At 40.4% G+C, this 21,581-nt stretch overlaps 1 protein-coding gene across 7 annotated transcripts in view; it reads left to right on the top strand.

Annotated features, from left to right (window-relative positions):
- Positions 1-21,581, top strand: part of LOC306846321 (protein NLRC3-like) — a 325,863-nt gene that overhangs the window by 17,875 nt on the left and 286,407 nt on the right. For 4 of the 7 annotated variants that reach the window (XM_079379617.1, XM_079379615.1, XM_079379619.1 and 1 more), the window contains 2 exons: positions 5,188-5,337; positions 20,142-20,188. In XM_079379617.1, the coding sequence (XP_079235743.1) occupies positions 5,188-5,337; positions 20,142-20,188 (197 nt within the window). Of the gene's footprint in view, positions 1-5,187; positions 5,338-20,141; positions 20,189-20,266; positions 21,503-21,581 lie in introns of those variants that run through there. The other 3 variants (XM_079379616.1, XM_079379614.1, XR_013782056.1) reach the window with 2 other exon arrangements.

Below are 21,581 nucleotides of genomic sequence, written 5' to 3'. Positions count from 1 at the left end.
CGCCCTTCCATTGGACTGATTGTACAGATAATTCAGAGCATGGCCCGCTGAAGGCGTTCCCAAAGCGTTTCTGACGCAACTCAAGTTCCTGAAGGGGAACAATATATTGATTTAAATTTTCTAAGTCATTTTTTGAGTAAAAGGGTCTATGCGAGAAGGCGTCAACCTTCACATTCACACCTGAGAAGATAAAGGCCTGCATAATGAGCTCCATAATGAGCCATTTAGTCACGTATGTGACTGAGAGGGAAGAGTTACAAGAAAGAATATGAGGACAAAATCGTTTTTTTTGTTTTTTTTGTTTGTAGTTTATTAAGAATTTGTTTTGTCAAAAGACCCGGTACTTTGGTACCAAGTCGGTACTAAAAAATGAAAACGTCACGGTACCAGGTTTTTTCAAGTGCCGGTGGTACAGAGTACCTAGTCAACCCGGTTCTTGTTGCGTACGGCCCTATGATTTCCACGATGCGGACAGAATCTTGGAATCCATTTATCCATTTATCCGTTTATAAAAACGGAATTTACAGTTTAGAATGGAATGTCATGGAATTTGTCAAAGTTTGGATGAATTAATCAAAAGTAGGTCATTACACTTAAATCAAATCGCGACATGGACTAGTGTAAATATTAAGCCGCAAAAGTTGTTCTGCGTGTCTCGGTATGAATGAATGGAGCATACGCGCGGGGTTTTTTTTTTACTACATACACTGAAGCGCGCCTGACGCTCACGGTGATTTCAGCATCTGCCATCTCAATGAGGACATGAATACATAAACAACTTCTCCAGAACTGCTTTGAGTCACTTCACAAGCATTTTACCGTTTCATTCGAGTAAAACCAGTGTCGTATCATATAGCTACACACACACAGAAATGTAAAGGTATTCAAGGCAACCCATCAAAATGAAAGTTGATCTTAAAGACATTGTGCCAGAAATATATTACTATTATTTAGTAGAATGTATGTGGTACTATTACTACTGTTGAAAAAAATTAATAAACCTTTATTTATAAAGAAATAATCACACAATATTTCTTCCATATATTCATTTTAACAAAATAAAATGTTTAAATTTCATAAATTAAAAGAAATTAAATTTGGGTGAAACTTGTATACTGTTTTTTAAAGCCCACTGCAAAAGAAACTCTTAAGCCTCTTAAAAGTCCTTGTCTGTACTCCTAACAATTTTGAACCTTAAGACCTCTTTTAAGGGTTAAGATGCTTTCTGAATTACTTTTTTTTTTACTAGGATCTTTTTAAGAATTCTAAGAGGAAACACCCACATTTCTAAGAATTTTCCTTCAATTTTGTCACTAGGAGCAACTCTTAGTACTAAGATTTTTCATGAGTATAGGCCCAGAACACTAAACACTAAAAGATCTCCCCTATATCATGTGCTAAAACACATTAAATAATGTTTGATTTCAGCATTTACTCTAATTTAAGTGAGTTAATTTTTTCCTATTAAAGGTGGGGTATGTAATTTGTCAAAAACGCTTTAGAAAACTGAGTCTGGGCTGAGTACCAAAACAAACTTGTAGCCAATCAGCAGTAAGGGGCGTGTCTACAGTGTCTCTCTGTTCAGTGAACAGCCGAGCCGAGTGACAGAAAGATAGAGATGGCGGATAAAAAACAAAAGAGGAACACATCTGCGGAACGATAAGGCAAGAAGTAAGACCCGTGTAAATATCGGATCAGCTTTCCAGCGCTGGAGAGAACTCAAAGAGCGGATGGTCTGCGATCGGACGCTGAGGTTGCTTTATTTCTTCTCGATAGATGAGTAACACAGTGTTTACACCGGATGCGACGCAACGCAACAGCTAAAGTCTGCCTAAACTGGACACGACAAAGTGACTGTTGAAAATCATTAGAAATTTGTGTCAGTACGTCATAAATAGAATGCGGCAGCAGTTCTCTGTCTGAGATTTGTCGCGCCATGCAGCATCCAGTGTAGACACAGGGTGCATCTCAATCAGCTCCCTAGCTCCCGAGCTTGTGAATCAGTTGATTGTGTACACGAATTCGGTCACTGGTAAGTTCCCTGACTCACTGCACATCGGGACCATGATCACTCCAATTCCAGTGACATGACTACATACAGCGTCAATGGACAACATTGTAGAACGTCACTGCTCGAATTAATTAACAACAGACAGGACCGATATTTTTGATTTGATTTTTTTTATTCTCTTTAAACACATCGTTTTGCTTTGTTTCACAGAACTAATCGTTACCTGGGTTGCGTAGGCTACGTATGTGTGAGGTGGAGCTATCCAAATAGGGGCGAGACCCTTTTGGGGTAGGGGCGTGTTTGTTTTGGTGATTTCAAATATCAACATTGGCTTCCAGAAATTTCTTACTCCGTCGTGCAATGTGATTTCACAGTAATTTTACAGTAAACTACTGGCAGCAGCTTTGCCAATATAGCACAGTTTTTCCACAGTTTGCTTGCTGCTTAATTTGCAGTTTATTACTTTTAAAATACATTTCGCTGATGTGTCTTTTTTATTTTAAACCTTTAACCCTTTTAACCCCACAGGAAAACTATAGGGAGTAAAAGTAAAACTGAAGCAGTGCTGCCATTAATGAGATAATTAAGTAATTTTTAAGCATCAGTGAACACCTGCAGTTAATTAGCAGAAACATAGAAGGAAAGATAAAAAAACAAAAACTGACTATAAAAGACTTTATAATCTCTCAAAATCTCAACAGAGGATTAAACAACTCCACAAACCGCGTTACCAGCTTCACACATTACTAACCAGGGGTTTGTTTCCCAAAAGCATTGTTGGCAAACTATGGTCGTGAGTTCCATTGAACTCCATTGGCAACAAAAGAACTTGCAACCAGAGTTGGCTCTGGGAAATGCACCCCCACTTTATTTCTGTCAGACGTCTAAAGAAGCTCTTAGGCTGCATTTATACTGCTTGCATTTTATTGAAATGGAAACTTCATATAGGTAAGAAATTGCACATTCCTGCCTCATGAATTTTATAAATACAACAGCTAAAAGCTGCATTATATTTCTCAGCAATGAGATGATAGCTTAGCAGTTTTTGTAATTAAACCAAAAGCTTATTCGCAAGATTCACACTCACTCGATTGCTCGCTCGCGCATGCATTTGTTCATTCGTTCGTTCTCTCTCACCCTCCCTTTCTTTCTCTCTCTCTCGTTAATTCATTAATTTATTTAGCGCTACTTTATTTCACTAAAGAATTCTACCTCTAATGATCTGTAGATAAAATAGCCTAACGAATGAAAATTACCGTTATTTTCCTGTCTTTATCCATTCAGTCAGATTTTGTGCTGTAAAACATCCATGAAAACCATTATACATTCTGGCAAATAATAATGACCACTCAATGCGAATTATATAAATAAGTTTAATAGCACTGCCATTCAAAACCAGAGGGTCTTCGATGTGGGTAGTAAAGTGATCAGACAATCATTTTGGGTTAAATAATGTACGTAAACGCAGATATCGGATACCAGTCATGTCTAAAGTGAATGTAAACATAAACAGGCCGGCCGAAAACGAAAAATCGGATATGGTCAAAAGATTGGATCTGTGCATTAAGACTTGAAGTGTAAATGCAGCCCTTAGTGAGAAATAACAACAAAGATTTAGATGTTGATCTTTTATTGAAAATGTTTGTTTACCATTATGGTAAAGGGTGTTTACTTTGGTTCGGTTACAGACCTTTGATTTCTTAGTATTAGGTTTTTTTTTTGGTTGCTGTAATATGTTTATAAAACACATTTGCTATTGCAAAAACAAAACAAAATTAAAAACGAAGAACAAAATCTCATTGTGGTTTTGGTTACTTACTGATGATGATTTAACCCTCATGTAGCCTGATTGACTGATCTTATCCAGTGTCTTGCCTCCTATTGAGAGAGTTATGCTGTTGATGCACTTTAACTTTACATTAACACAATAATTAACAGTGATACCACTGTTGTCAATTATGAAATTTTCAAACACACTTTTCACAAAAAGATGTGAAATAAGGTGTCAGCCAAACACACACAGACATCAAGAATCAGCATATAAATCTCAACAACAGTGATAAAATTATTCATGCTGCAATGCATGCTGGGAGTCATGGGCGAGTTTTATCCTGTGCTGATACCCAGCATGCACTGTGACATTAAACTTTGAATGGCACGATTGTTGAGATTCATATGCTGATTCTTGATATCTGTGTGTATCTGAATGTTAGAGTAGCTCAAAATGTTGTGCACAGTGTGTTTTTAGAATCCTTCACAACAACCGATTACCACAATATTGCTGGATCTCATGCTGTAAAGCCACATTTCTCTTTTCTTCAGTGATTCTGCTTGTTAACAGCAGGTGTTCATCAGTGTCTGGATTCTCTCTGTCAAGTGGACTATATTAGTAAACTAATATAGAGTAGAGCATAGTGAATGAGGGCGTAGGATGTGATTTGGAACACAGCCTCTGAGTGTCGAATCTGAGCACTGATAAATCGTAGTTATATTGCAGTCGGCTACTTTATCAAAAACAACAAATATTACCCAGAACTATAGTTTCAGTGTATTTGGGGCTGAGAACAGGCCGCAGTCAGGCAATATTGCAAAGGTGGTAAAATTCAGTCTTAGAAATTATATTTATATGATTTTGAAAGGTAACTGAAGAATCAAATGTAACACCCTGATTTTGATAGTGTGAAATGGATTTAATGGAGCCCCGTAGATGAGAGACAACAACTTTTTCAAGGAGTTTGTAATTGAAAGGAGATTGGAGTTAGGTCTGAAATTGTTCATAACTGGAAAATCGAGCCCAGATTTCTTTAAAATAGGAAAGACAGCAGCATTTTTTAATAACAGAGGGACAGACCTAGAAGACTTAGAGCAGTTGATAAGGTGAGCAATAGGAGATTAAATAAATGTATAAATAAATGTGATTAAATGGTGCTGGTTAATATTTAGGAAACCAGTTTTGCTGAACTGTAACCAGAAAAAAAGGCACACTCTTTGGTCTGGTTATACATTAAGTGCTTTGGAACTCACAGATTATCTCGTGTCAGGCAGCAGCACAAGGATTTGTGGACTTGGCCCACAGACTGCGAGCTGAAGAGCCCTGTTGGTTAATACTATATTGTGTATTGTACTGTATTACTCTGAAAAATAAAGCACACTAACATGAACACTTTCTGTTGTAGATTATCTTACTGTATGGTGACAGCAGAAGGTTGTGCCGCTCTGGCTTCAGCTCTGAGTTCAAACCCCTCACACCTGAGAGAGCTGGATCTGAGCTACAATCACCCAGGAGAATCAGGAGTGAAGCTGCTCAACCACCTGGAAAAACTCAAGTAAGTTGAGCAGAAACAATCATCCTGTCTGCTGTGTGTGTGAGAGAATTTGTCATTGTTTTGTGGTTGTCAAGAGAAACTTTAGTTCTCAAAAATAGACTGCGTGGGAGGCTTAAATAACTTTATTTTTGTCTCAGACAGAAGCTCAGCTTATCTATGATGATTGGATGAGCTCTCAAACGGAAAGTAATTGATGACAAACAGTGATGATTCTTTAATTTAGGGCTTGAAATGAACATCCTCCATGATACCAGTGATGATCTTAGTCAATTCTGCATCTCTGATGTAGGGATGCAACGATTATAGATTATAGTCTGAAGAATAATCACTGTTTCACAATTATCACAATTATTATGCATTCATTAATTTCACAACACTACTAATGTATAAAATCACATGAACACTCTTTAGATTTTAAATTGTTATTTATTGCTGTCTTTTGAAACAGAAATAACACAATAACCAAATAATACAGCACAAAATAATAATAATAAAGACAAATAAAAGTCCAACTCTTTGGAATTAAAAAGGTGACCTCTGCTCTGTAAACATCCATGTCAGGATTTCCCTTTTGAAAATAAAAAATAGAAATAGATCACGAGTATTTAGTTCAGGGCAGTATTTAGATTTTCTGTCGTGACTAAAAATGTCACCATAGTATGTCATTCATGCTGCATTTTTAAAGTCTTATGAAAGTAAAAAAAGAAACTTTTAAAGTTTCTTAAAAGTTCCCCCCCCCCCCCCAATGTTATAGACATGATTGTGGCCTTGTTTGATATAAATAAAAAAGTTAGTTGAAAAGAATCACCAGTGTAGTAACAATGATCCAGAGAAACAGAACAAAAAGGGCTTTTAAAAAAAAAAAAGATTATTCAATAAAGAAAAACAAGTTTATTTTGCTGTGAAAGTGCATGATATGCTGCCCATGAAAGCTTTTTTCAGTGTAACGTTACATATAATACAGTTAATATAGCAATATCTATAGTATAAATATCTTCTAGACTATATGATGATGACTAAAAATGCCCACCTGCCTTCTATAGCGGTCAAGAACCGGACCTGGTGCTCAGCATCAATAGAAACAGATATGCTATGCTAGCGTAACATTTGCTAGCAGACATTTCAGATAATTAAGGAAAGATACCATAATCACAGAGGTATAAATATTAACAAAAGTATTTAAAGTAGACTGCGGGTAATGTTACTTAACCAATCTGACGCAGTTGTTATACTTTTTTTGGTATAACTGACGAGAAACGGAGAGAAATGTCAGACGTGTCCTCTCCTCTCCAGCAGCTTGTGTTCCCGGTTGCCATGGTAACTCAAGACACCAGTAGGTTACTATCATAGATATACTACATACGTATATATAAAATAATAATAAATATATATATATATATATATATATATATATATATATATATATATATATATATATATATATGTCTATTAGTACTATAGCCTAATATATATACTATGGTTACTATAACAAAAACTTGGTTTTATAAACCTATTTATTTGTTATAAATTGTAAGACTCGCCTCTAATTAGAAAAACTAATTTTTCTATCAGACACAGTTGAAGTAAAAAGTTCCTCAGACAAACACGCTAGAGCCCTGCACGGGCCTAAAATATAGGCCCTAGCCCGGCCCTGGCCCGAGACGCTCAGGCCCTAGCCCGGCCTGAGTCGACAGCTTATCAGAATTACCGGCCCGAGTCCGACAGCTTACAGTTGGGCAAAAAAGTATTTAGTCAGCCACCAATTGTGCAAGTTCTCCCACTTAAAAAGATGAGAGAGCCCTGTAATTTTCATCATAGATGCACTTCAACTATGAGAGACAGAATGGGGGGAAAGAATCCAGGAAATCACAATGGGTCTCATTCACTAAACATGCGTACGCACAATTTTACGGATGTTTTCACAAATAAATCATGATTCATCAAAAACTTTCGTACTAAAATTTATTCTAAATGTACGAAAAAATTCAAGAACAACTTATACCACACGTACGCAATAATCATGTACCAGGACTCTGATAGTGGGTGATGCTATTATCAGAAACATCAGCAGCAGGACTACAACTACATACTGCCTTCCTCAAGCAAATGTCTCTGATGTGAACAAAGAACTTCGGAACATTCTGATGAAGCACAAGACTGCAAATCGAGTCATCATCCATGTGGGGAAGAATGATATTCGGAAGGAGCAGTCAGAACTCCTTAAGAAGGATTTCAGTGAACTCTTTGAAACTCTTCAAAGTCTTGGAGTTCAGTCGTTCATCAGTGGACCACTCCCAGCAAGGGGAACTAACATGTTCTCACGGTTGCTTGGGCTGAATACATGGCTACAAAGGACCTGCAGTATAAAAGGAGTCAACTTCATCGACAACTTCAATCTTTTCTGGGGCCACAGACAACTGTTTAAACTAGATGGCCTCCACCCAAACAGACTCGGTGCAAGAGTGCTTAAAGACAATATCTATTTCTCTCTCCGTCATCCTTCAGTGGTGTGTGCCAATCTACTCGGCCTGAATGGCACACACACACCTGGACAGTATATGAGTGACCACAGGACTTCATGTCAGCTTCTGAGTCAACATGTGGTTAACACGTCCCACAAGGATACTGATAACACCACGCAGCCACAACAAGCACTGCTCATGGACATCCCGGCTGAGCCCTGCCCACAGAGCTCATCACATGCAGACTGTGACGTACTACAACAGCTCCAAGACTCAGCACCCAAGGACGACTTTCTGGAAAACAGCCAGGGAAGCCAGGACAACATCTCACAGCCACCGGAAACACCAGAGCCAGAGCCCTGCTCACCAGATACACTATCACTCTCTCCAGAATCTCCACTTCTAAGCTTCTCACAGAAAATGGAGGAACTGGTGTATGCTGGGACCAAACTCTCCCACTCTTTCGCTGCAAGCCCCCAGATATCAACAAAAAAACGGCGGGCCCCACAACCACCAAAGACTGCAGGCCCAGCTCACCCTCCTCCTCCTGCGAGAGCTCTCCGGCCGCTGCCACAACGCCAGGGCCCAAACCCCTCTCCATCTGGTGTAGGTGAACCAAAAACAACTGATAACAGCTCTCAGTGATATGTGTCGGGTCCCCACTATATTAGCAGCAACATTCACAAATGTTTACAGAACAAGCGGGAACCCAGTGTGCCTGTAGCCTCTTCTATTTCTGTTTTATCACGTGATAGAAAGTCTAAGGCCTTCTCAAGCCGTACGGCTGACCCATCTAACCTGCGGCCTATAATGCATCAATCTAAGATTGCTGTAGAGACAAAATGTAATTCCATCAAGTTAGCATTTTTAAACATTCGCTCACTTAAAAATAAATCATTTCTGATCAACGATTTAATAACCACAAACAACCTGGATTTTATGTTTCTAAATGAAACATGGCTTGAAGACAGCTGCAGTTCAACAGTCCTCACTGAAACAGCCCCTCCTAACTTTAATTTTATAAGTGTCTGCAGGACTGTTAGGAGAGGTGGAGGTGTAGCTGCTCTGTTTAAAGATGTTTATCAGTGCAAGCAAATGTCATTTGGTCAGTATTCATCTTTTGAACACCTAGGTATTGTGCTGAAAGGTGCTCCACGCACCCTGTTTATCATTATTTACAGGCCTCCAAAATATTCTCCAGCCTTTGTTGATGATTTCACTGAACTGTTATCAATGATTTCCTCGGAGTTTGACTGTTTTGCTATTGCAGGGGATTTTAATATTCACATAGATAATGCAGAAATCAAAACTACAAAAGAAATTATAACTGTTTTAAACACTTTTGACCTGAGTCAGCATGTGCACGGACCCACACACAATCGTGGACACACCCTAGATTTACTCATCAGTAGAGGTCTAAACATCTCATCCATTGTAATTAAGGATGTAGCACTATCTGATCACTTCTGTATTTTCTTTGATATATTTATCTCAGTCACCACTGAATCTAGATCTGTCTCTATCAGAAAGAGATGTATTAACGAGAACACTAGTGCGCTATTTATGGAGGCAATATCATTAACACCAAGCATTTCTGCAGACTCTGTTGATCTTCTCCTGGAGTCATTTAACTCAAAAGTTAAGAATGTTATTGATGATATTGCCCCGATAAAGGTCAGTAAGAAGACGGGGAAACAGAAATCACTTTGGAGAAAATCAACAGCAGTTCAGAGCATGAAAAGACAATGCAGAAAAGCTGAGCGGATGTGGCGGAAGACGAAACTCGAAATCCACTATAGCATCTATAAAGACAGCCTTCATGCTTTCAATGTGGAACTAGCCACAGCTAGACAGACTTTCTTTTCAAACCTTAGAAACAGTAACTTAAACAACACCCGCACTCTTTTTGCGACTGTTGAGAGACTGACAAACCCCCCAAGTCAGACTCCCAGTGAAATGCTCTCCGACAGCAAATGCAATGAGTTTGCTTCCTTCTTTTCCGAGAAGATCAATAATATCAGAAAGGAGATTGGCACATCCTCAAGTTATGCAGAGGTCACACAGATTCGATCGCAATTTAAAAAAGAAGTGACTGTGTGTTTTTAAAGAAATTGATAACAAAACTTTGGAAGAAATAGTACAGCACCTTAAATCTTCAACCTGCTATCTTGACACACTTCCCACATCCTTTTTCAAAAATGTGCTTAACTGTTTAGAGGCTGATCTCTTAGAAGTGGTGAACGCCTCACTTCTTTCTGGGACTTTTCCAAACTCCCTTAAAACTGCAGTTGTTAAGCCCCTTCTGAAGAAGCGCAATCTTGATAACACCATCTTGAGCAACTATAGACCCATATCAAATCTTCCTTTCATAGGTAAGATTATTGAAAAGGTAGTTTCTAATCAGCTGAACAACTAATTAAAGTCAAATGGATACCTGGACAATTTTCAATCTGGTTTCCGAGCACATCACAGCACAGAGACAGCACTTATTAAGATAATAAATGATATTCGCGTCAATTCTGATTCTGGCAAAATATCAGTGCTGGTACTACTAGATCTTAGTGCTGCGTTTGACACTGTCGATCATAACATACTTTTAGAGAGACTGGAAAACTGGGTTGGGCTTTCTGGGATGGCACTCAAGTGGTTCAGGTCATATTTAGAAGGGAGAGGTTATTATGTGAGTATAGGAGAGCATAAGTCTAAGTGGACGTCCATGACATGTGGAGTCCCACAAGGCTCAATTCTTGCACCGCTCTTGTTTAACCTGTATATGCTCCCACTAAGTCAGATAATGAGGAAGAACCAAATCGCCTATCACAGCTATGCTGATGATACCCAGATTTACCTAGCCTTATCTCCAAATGACTACAGCCCCATTGACTCCCTCTGCCAATGCATTGATGAAATTAACAGTTGGATGTGCCAGAACTTTCTTCAGTTAAACAAGGAGAAAACTGAAGTCATTGCTTTTGGAAACAAAGATGACGTTCTCAAGGTGAATGCATACCTTGACTCTAGGGGTCAAACAACTAAAAATCAAGTCAGAAATCTTGGGGTGATTCTGGAGACAGACCTTAGTTTCAGTAGTCATGTCAAAGCAGTAACTAAATCAGCATACTATCATCTCAAAAATATTGCAAGAATTAGATGTTTTGTTTCCAATCAAGACTTGGAGAAACTTGTTCATGCCTTTATCACCAGCAGGGTGGATTACTGTAATGGTCTCCTCACCGGCCTTCCCAAGAAGACCATTAGACAGCTGCAGCTCATCCAGAACGCTGCTGCCAGGATTCTGACTAGAACCAGAAAATCTGAGCATATCACACCTGTCCTCAGGTCCTTACACTGGCTTCCAGTTACATTTAGGATTGATTTTAAAGTACTTTTACTCGTTTATTAGTCACTCAATGGCCTAGGACCTAAATATATTGCTGATATTCTCACTGAATATAAACCGAACAGACCACTCAGATCATTAGGATCGAGTCAGTTAGGAATACCAAGGGTTCACACAAAACAAGGGGAGTCTGCTTTTAGCTATTATGCGGCCCGCAGTTGGAACCAGCTTCCAGAAGAGATCAGATGTGCTAAAACATTAGCCACATTTAAATCAAGACTCAAAACTCATCTGTTTAACTGTGCATTTGTTGAATGAGCACTGTGCTATATGTCCGAACTGACTGCAATAATTTTTATGTACAATCATTTTCTTTAAATTTATTTTAAATCATTTTCTATATCATTTTAAAATTCCTTGTTTTTATTATTTTTATTTCCATGTTTTTATTGATTTTAATGTCTATTCCACTTTCTTTTATGTAAAGCACTTTGAATTACCACTGTGTATGAAATGTGCTATATAAATAAACTTGCCTTGCCTTGCCTTCTGGATCATCCAAATGCTCTCTAGCAAACTTCAGACGGGCCCGGACATGTACTGTCTTAAGCAGGGGGACACGTCTGGCACTGCAGGATTTGAGTCCCTGGCGGCGTAGTGTTACTGATGGTAGCCTCTGTTACTTTGGTCCTAGCTCTCTGCAGGTCATTCACTAGGTCCCCCCGTGTGGTTCTGGGATTTTTACTCACCGTTCTTGTGATCATTTTGACCCCACGGGGTGAGATCTTGTGTGGAGCCCCAGATCGAGGGAGATTATCAGTGGTCCAAAGAATCTCCTTCCAAAGATTTTCTATGGGGTTGAGATCTGGAGACTGGCTAGGCCACTCCAGGACCTTGAAATGCTTCTTACAAAGCCACTCCTTCATTGCCCGGGCGGTGTGTTTGGGATCAATGTCATGCTGAAAGACCCAGCCACTTTTCATCTTCAATGCCCTTGCTGATGGAAGGAGGTTTTCACTCAAAATCTGACCATACATGGCCCCATTCATTCTTTCCTTTACACGGATCAGTCGTCCTGGTCCCTTTGCAGAAAAACAGCCCCAAAGCATGATGTTTCCACCCCCATGCTTCACAGTAGGTATATCATATATTATATATAATTATCAATATAATTGCACTGTACTTGGAGCGGACCTGACCTACATTTCACTGCTGGTTATACTCTGTATAATTGTGTATGTGACAAATAAAAATCTTGAATCTTGTCTTGAATGTCTTCCATTTTCTAATAATTGGTCCCACAGTTGATTTCTTCACACCAAGCTGCTTGCCTATTGCAGATTCAGTCTTCCCAGCCTGGTGTAGGTCTACAATTTTGTTTCTGGTGTCCTTCGACAGCTCTTTGGTCTTGGCCATAGTGGAGTTTGGAGTGTGACTTTTTGAGGTTGTGGACAGGTGTCTTTTATACTGATAACGAGTTCAAACAGGTGCCATTAATACAGGTAACGAGTGGAAGACAGAGGAGCCTCTTAAAGAACTTGTTACAGGTCTGTGAGAGCCAGAAATCTTGCTTGTTTGTAGGTGACCAAATACTTATTTTACTGAGGAATTTACCAATTAATTCATAAAAAATCCTACAATGTGACTTCCTGGATTCTTTCCCCCCATTCTGTCTCTCATAGTTGAAGTGTACCTATGATGAAAATTACAGGCCTCTCTCATCTTTTTAAGTGGGAGAACTTGCACAATTGGTGGCTGACTAAATACTTTTTTGCCCAACTGTATCAGAATTACCGGCCCGTGTCCGACAGTTTATCAGAATTACCGGCCCGTGTCCGAAAGCTTATCAGAATTACCAGCCCGAGTCCGACAGTTTATCAGAATTACCGGCCCGAGTCCGACAGCTTATCAGAATTACCGGCCCGAGTCCGACAGCTTATCAGAATTACCAGCCCGAGTCCGACAGTTTATCAGAATTACCAGCCCGAGTCCGACAGTTTATCAGAATTACCGGCCCGTGTCCGACAGCTTATCAGAATTACCGGCCCGAGTCCGACCCGAGCCCGTCTTTTTTTCCCCTTCTCCCAAAACAGCTTATACTGTTTCAGCTATTAAAATACTTCAGTTTTGTATGAAACCGCAAAGAGATAGTATTTAGTTTCTTTATTTTATTAAGTTAATTTAGAAAAACGTTTAGAGCATTTTTAGTTTTTTTGTTAAATGTACATTTTTTTGTTTTTTTTAAGTAACAAAAAAGATACGAAGGAAGGAAGATGGCGGCGCGGTCAGTCGCAGCAGCTGCTCCGGGTCCCAAAGACGGTGCTTTTATGTCGTTTAATGTCGTCTGTTCGTCTCCAAATAGTGTCAGTTTACCGCTAACTCTTAAGGAAATCACCCCAGAATTCATCTATGATCGCCAAAGTCTTTTGGATATCAGCAACGCATACGAATATCAACTCTCGCCGGCGGCTACTGAGACGCTACGAGGCCTTTGTTTACTGCTGAAGCCGCAAGCGGTGTGAGAGAGGACGGAAGCGCGGTAAGCGTGGAGGTATACGAGCTAGGCTAAGAGCTAACCCCACAAGACCGGCTCTTCCAACACTCATGCTCTCAAACGTTCGCTCTCTGGAAAACAAACTGGACTTAATTACACTCAGTCGGTCTACACAGCATGAGGCAAGGGACTGTTGTGTGTTTGTTTTCACCGAAACATGGCTAAACGACAACATCCCGGACTCCGCCATTGGCTAACCAACTTCCGAGCGGACAGAGATTCATCACTGTCTGGTAAGACCCGCGGAGGTGGCTTGTGTGTATATATCAACAAAGACTGGTGTAACAATGCTGCGGTATTATCAAAACACTGTTAATCGCTGGTGGAGTTTATGGTTGTGAAGTGTCGACCGTTCTATCTGCCGCGGGAGTTCACGGCCATTGTTATTGTAGCGATTTACATCCCCCGTGTGCAAACGCTAAGGACGCGCTTCGTGAACTGTATAGCGCCATCAGTGAACAACAAACAAAAAACCCCGACGGCTTTTTCATCATAGCCGGTGACTTCAACCACGCAAACTTAAAGACAGTTTTGCCAAAGTTCTACCAACATGTGAACTTTGCAACAAGGGGAAACAACACACTGGACTTTGTTTAAACAACAGTGAATAACTCTTACAAGGCTGAACCCCGCCCCCACCTCGGGTACTCAGACCACATCTCTGTTATGCTAATCCCAGCATATAGACCACTTCTCAAACTCACCAAACCGGTTCAAAAGCAGATCACAGTATGGCCAGACAATGCCACCTCAGCAATGCAGGACTGCTTCCAGGACACAGACTGGAACATGTTTAAAGAGGCAGCCACCTACAACAACCACACAGACCTGAATGAGTACACTGAAACTGTGACTGCTTACATCAAGAAGTGCACTGATGATGTCACAGTCACCAAGACCATCACCACACGTGCCAACCAGAAGCCATGGATGACAGCAGAGGTTCGTGGGCTGCTAAAGACCAGAGATGAAGCATTCGGATCAGGAGATAAAGCAGCCCTCAAAACAGCAAGAGCCAATCTGTCCTGTGGCATCAAAAATGCAAAACGGTCATATGCCCAAAAAATAAACAACCACTTCACAGACAGCAGAGACACACGGAGCCTGTGGCAAGCCATTCAGACCATCACTGACTACAAGCCCCCGCCACAGGCTTGTGATGAGGACACATCCCCCCCCCCCCCCCCGATGCACTCAACCACTTTTATTCACGGTTTGAAATGCAGAATGACACACCTGCACAAAAACTGCACACACTACCCAACGACCGGGCGCTCTGTCTGTCTCCAGCCGGCGTAAGGAAGACCCTATCTAGGATTAACCCACGCAAGGCTGCGGGTCCTGACAACATACCTGGCCTGAGAGACTGTGCTGCACAGCTGACAGATGTCCTAACATACATCTTCAACACCTCGCTGATCCAGGCAGTCGTCCCCACATGTCTCAAATCCACAACAATCATACCAGTACCAAAGAAATCACCTGTGTCCTGTCTCAATGACTACCGTCCCATAGCACTGACTCCAATCATGATGAAGTGCTTTGAGAGGCTAATCATGCATAACATCAAAACCAGCCTCCCCAACACACTCGACCCGCTCCAGTTTGCATACCGTCCAAACCGCTCTATGGACGATGCAATTTCCTCCACCCTCCACCTGGCTCTTACCCACCTAGAAAATAAAGACTCCTATGTTAGAATGCTGTTCATTGACTTCAGCTCGGCATTCAACACAATAATCCCACAACAGCTCATAAATAAACTAAACCTGCTGGGCCTTAACAATTCCCTTTGTAACTGGATCCTGGACTTTCTAACTGGAAGACCTCAGTCAGTCCGTGTCGGCCACAACACCTCGAGCACTACCACACTGAGCACAGGTGCCATACAAGGCTGTGTGCTCAGCCCGCTGCTCTTCACACTGCTGACCCACGACTGCACTGCCAAGTTCAGCTCCAACCACATCATCAAGTTTGCTGATGACACAACAGTGGTAGGTCTCATCAGCAACAACGATGAAACGCACTACAGAGAGGAAGTGGCCCAGCTAGCTGAATGGTGTGGCACAAACAATCTGTCCCTCAATGTGGAGAAGACAAAGGAGGTTGTGATGGACTTCAGAAGAAACTCCGTTGACCACCCCCCACTGACCATCGACAGCTCGACTGTGGAGAGAGTCAGCAGCACTAAATTCCTGGGGGTGCACATCACAGAGGATCTCACCTGGACCACCAACACCATGTCACTCTCCAAAAAGGCACAACAGCGCCTACACTTTCTCCGTCGGCTGAAAAGAGCAAGTCTCCCTCCACCAATCCTCACCACATTCTACAGAGGCACCATTGAGAGTGTGCTGACCAGCTGCATCACTGTCTGGTACGGGAACTGCAGTGCTGCTGACCGCAGGACCCTCCAGCGGACAGTGAACACAGCTGCTAAGATCATCGGTGCCCCTCTCCCCTCCATCCTGGACATTTTCCTTACACGATGCTCCAGCAAAACCAACAGCATCGTGAAGGACTCCAACCATCCCTCCCACAGTCTCTTCCAGCTCCTACCATCAGGAAGACGTATCGGAGCATCAGAGCCCGCTCCGCCAGACTGCTCAACAGCTTTTTCCCCCAGGCTGTGAGAGCCCTGAACTCAAACCACCCGCCCCCCTCTGAAACCCCATGCAAACCCCTACCTCCTGTAACATGGACCACACCCCCCAACCTTACCACACCAAAGGAAAAAACTGTATGGAATCTTTTATTTTTATTTTTTATTTTTTATTTATTTTTTTGTGCGCAATTCGAAGTGTGCTACACACAGGTGAGTGGGCCTGTACAAACCACACTCTCCTCTATGTGCACTATGGACACTTTACACTATGTGCACTATGGACACTTTACACACACTGCTGCGTGAACACAATACCACAAAAGACTCATGCACTACAAATCATCCTGCACTGTTCCCCAACCAGCTGCTGACTCAAATGTCTCTCTTTTTACATGTACAGTATTTGTGAAGCATTCGTATAGTTTGTATTTTTTATCTTCTATTTTTTTAGTTTGTATAGGGTAAATATTTATGTGAAGCATTCGTATAGTTTGTATTTTTTATCCTTTATTCTTTAGTTTGTATAGGGTAAATACTTATATAGTATACTTTATAGTTAAATCTGTCAGTAGGTTAGTAGTGTATAGGTTTATAGTGTTTTTTAATCATTGTTGTATGTCTGTATTTATGTAGCACCGTGGTCCTGCGAGGCACGACATTTCGTTCCACTGTATGTCCCCACATGTTGTTAGCATGATTTGCATGTTACTAGCATGTTATTAGCATGTTTCTAGCATGATTATGATTAGCATGCTATTACATAGATTATCAATATTAGAGTGGAAGTAGGGGTGTGCGATATGACGACTTTTGATCGTGGACGATAAAAAAGTCTCCACAATCTGCTTTTTAAGAAATATCGTAGTATCGTGCTCGCACACATTGTCAAATACAGTTCTGGCGCCTCCGTCTCTATATACTGTACAACACGACATACAGCAGTAGAGTTACTCTGACAGGACACTGCACTTATTCGCGATCGCAAAAGTACATTATTTGCATACAAGCCTTGCTGGTTAAATGTTTAATTTGCGCGCTGGTCTGACGTGCGCTTTTTCTGAGCGCATACACCTGAAGCACGCGCACTAAAAAGCCTGTCTAACAGCGCCTGATTACTCAACTAACTTATCTTTTGCGCTAATACTGTCAAAACACACAAGGTTTACATACAGACTGAGTTGGTTATCTCTAAAATGAAAGTAAATAGTTAAGAGAGAAACGGATGCGTGCCTGTATATTAGATGCGTGCAGGTCTTAAAGGGACAGGACACTAAACATGCTGTCGACTGTCATTAAAGGGATAATTCACCCTAAAATTTTATTTCTGTCATTATTTACTCACTCACATGTTGTCCGAAGCCTCTATTAATTTCTTGTGCTGAACCCAAAAGAAGATATTTTGAAGAATGAGGGTAACCAAACAGTTGCTGGTCCACATTAACTTTGATAGTAGGAAAGAAAAATCCTATGGAAGTCACTGAGGACCAGCAACTGTTTGGTTTTCCACCTTCTTCAAAATAGCATTTATGTTCAGCAGAAGAAAGAAACTCATTCAGGTTTAAAACAACTTTTGAGTAAATGATGGTATAAAAATAAAACATTATGACAGAATTGACCGAAAGATCGAAAGACGCAAAGAGAAAAATCACTCACTATTCTTGACTGAAAAACTTTAATACAGTTGCTTTAGGAATCAGTCTATGTAGCGTTTTATTTTGATATTTGTTCATTCAATTTCATTGAATGCTCCTGCTAAATACACCTATTGTACCTGAAAATAAAGCACTTGTTTTATTTGTATATTATATGTATTTGTAATGTGTATCTTTGTTCTTATTTTTTAATAAGAAAGATAAAATAATGACAAAGATTTTTTATCTTCGCCCACTTTGGCCTAAATATCTGCCATGCATCTTTGTCTTTCTAGTTTGGCTGTAATGCTCAGACAGCTTGTAAAACCAAAATAGTAAAGCTAACATGACAAAGAATCGTGATAAAACCGTGAATCGTGATATTTAAAAAAAAAATCGGGATATTTTTCCCATATCGCCCACCCCTAAATTAGATTAGATTAAACTTGTCTTTATTGTCATTGGCAGAGTACAAGTAGAGAGCTAATGAAATGCAGTTAGCATCTTACCAGAAGTGCAAGAATATAGTGTTTTATATACATATAAGTGCAGAGTAAGTGAAGATATGATTTACAGAATGTACAGTGGAATTGCTATATACAGTATTGAGCAGAGTATATACAGAATATAAATAGGAATGCAATGTAGGGATTGTATGTACATTATTAACAGAGCAATATGGGATTATATATACACATTATGAACAGCAGAGACGTGAGAACAGTGGTAATAAATAAATACAGCTGGATGAGTGTGTGCAAGTATTGATAGAACAATGTATCCTATGCAAAATAACAGTAGTGCAATATTTTATAGAAATAGTTTACTGTGCTTTGTACAGTAACAACTTTAGACAGTTTATAGTGTAATGACTTTAACAATGTGCAGTCTGTGCAAAATATGAGTAGTGCAAATGCATGTGTGTAAAGTACTGTGACCAGTGCAGTAATAAGCAGGTGCAGGAGTTAGATTGGTGGTGTGGCGTTCAGAAGTGTCACAGCCTCGGGGAAGATGCTCTTCCTGAGCCTACTAGTGCGAGAGCGTAGGCACCTGTAACGCCTGCCGGATGGAAGGAGGGTGAAAAGTCCATGGTTAGGGTGAGAGGCATCCTTGATGATGTTTCTTGCCCTGCCCAGACAGCGCTTATGATAAATGTTCTCAATGGAAGTTAACTGGGTGCCGGTGATCCGTTGAGCAGTTTTCACCACCCGCTGGAGTGCTTTGCGGTCAGATGCGGAGCAATTGCTGTACCATACTGAGATGCCGTTCGTGAGTATGCTCTCAATGGTACAGCGGTAGAATTCCACAAGGATCCTGGGATTCAGGTGAAATTTCTTAAGGCTCCTTAAGAAGTAAAGGCGCTGCTGTGCCTTTTTGACCAGAGTGGAGGTGTTATGGGACCAGGTGAGGTCATCAGAGATGTGGATGCCAAGGAACTTGAAACTCGACACATGCTCCACTACAGCTCCGTTGATGTAGATGGGTGTGTGTGCATGACTCCTAGTCCGCCTGAAGTCCACAATGATCTCCTTTGTCTTCTGGGTGTTTAGTTCTAGATTGTTGGTGGCACACCACACAGCCAGGTGCTGCACCTCATCCCTGTAGGCTGATTCATCGTCATCCTTAATCAGACCTACCACCGTGGTGTCATCTGCAAATTTGATTATGGTGTTGGAGCCATAAACAGGAACACAGTCATGGGTGAAGAGGGAGTACAGGAGAGGGCTCAGTACGCAGCCCTGTGGCACGCCGGTTTTCAGGGTGATGATGGAGGAGGAGAGGTTATCTAACTTAACGGACTGAGGTCTGTTAGTCAGAAAATCTAGAATCCAATTGCAGATGGGTGTGCTGATTCCAAGCTGGCTGAGCTTGGAGATCAGCTTGGAGGGGATTACAGTATTAAATGCAGAACTGAAATCTATGAACAGCATTCTCACATGTGTGTTTTGACTGTGTTTTGACTTTAAGTGGAAGATTAAATGAGTTTGAATGGGTTAGAAATATTACACAGAAGGGAAGGTTGATCGAGTCTCAAGGGATTCTGGGAGTTTAAGTTTGAATGTTGACAGCTGGAGCTTGAAGAGTCCTTGGGGTGTTTCTTCTCGTCACACAATGTTTTTTTTCTTAAACCTATTTAATGTTAATCCTTGTGTACCATATTTGCACAAACATTAATGCAGCTGTTCTGTGTGTGTGTGTGTGTGTTTTCTAGTGTGGATCATGGAGGAGAGTTTATGATCACAACAAAACTACGCAAATGTAAGTCTCACACACACACACACACAGAGTTTAGTTGTTAGTAGTTTAGTGTGTAATGTATGTGTGTGTTGTGTTCAGACGGCTGTGATCTCACACTGGATCCAAACTCAGCACACAAACACCTCGTTCTGTCTGAGGAGAACAGGAAGGTGATGTGTGTGGATCAGCGACAGTCATATCCTGATCATCCCGACAGATTTGATCATCATCCTCAGGTTCTGTGTTCAGAGAGACTGACTGGACGCTGTTACTGGGAGACTGAGTGGAGCGGAGATGTTTATATATCAGTGTCTTATAAAGGAATCAAGAGGAAAGGAGTGAGTCTTGACTGTGTGTTTGGATCTAATGTTCACTCCTGGAGTCTGAGCTGCTCTGATCACAGATTCACTGCTCGTCACAATAATAACTACACTGTTATCTCAGCTGCTGCTGGTGTCTCCTGTAAGAGAGTAGCAGTGTTTCTGAACGAGTCGAGCGGCTCTCTGTCCTTCTACAGCGTCTCTGACACACACACACTCACACACTTACACACATTCACACACACATTCACTCAACCTCTACACGCTGGGTTTAGACTTGATTACAACTCTTCAGTGACTCTGTGTCACATTTAACATAAAACACACACTTCTTCTTCTTCTCCTTCTTTTTCTTCTCCTTCTCCTACTCCTCCTCCTAAATAAATGAATCTCAGCAATCCTCAGGAAGTTTAATCTCATCAGTTTCCTGTTTCAGATCATGATGAAGATGTTCCTCAGATACTGTTGTTTGTGTGAAATAATGTCATATTTACGCTGTACATAATATTAAAAGAGTGTTTATGTAATTTAACTTTAGACTGTCTTTGAATTTCTTTTGACCCCTGAAGCACAAACATTATTAACCCTCTGAGCCTCTTCATATTTGAGTCCATTTGAGTTATTTTTTCCATTACAATTAATTAAACTGAGAAACTTCATTTTTGGGTCACACTTGGTTCTTGAAATGAAAGAGTTTGCTTTTTTCAGGAAAATCATAATATACTCAATAATATTTTCTGATTATTATTTTGAATTTTGAGGAGATTTTATGATACTATGCAATATTTATGCAGTTTTTATGAACTATTTTTCCATTCAAATGAATTAAACTGAGAAACGTCATTTTTGGGTCACACTTGGTTCTTGAAATGAACGTTTTTGCTTTTCTTCAGGAAAATCATAATATACTTTTGTTCAATATTTTCTGATTATTGTTTAGAATTTTTAGATGTTATGATACTATGCAATATTTATACAATGTTTTTTTGTTATTTTTACCATTAAACTGAGAAACTTCATTTTTGGGTCACACTTGGTTCTTGAAATTAAAGTTTTTTGTTTATTTGTTATTTTTAACAACATTTACAAATGTA

Source organism: Barbus barbus (assembly GCF_936440315.1).
Source record: "Barbus barbus genome assembly, chromosome: 3".
Lineage (NCBI taxonomy): Eukaryota > Metazoa > Chordata > Actinopteri > Cypriniformes > Cyprinidae > Barbus > Barbus barbus.
This window is presented reverse-complemented; position numbering and strand designations above follow the sequence as displayed.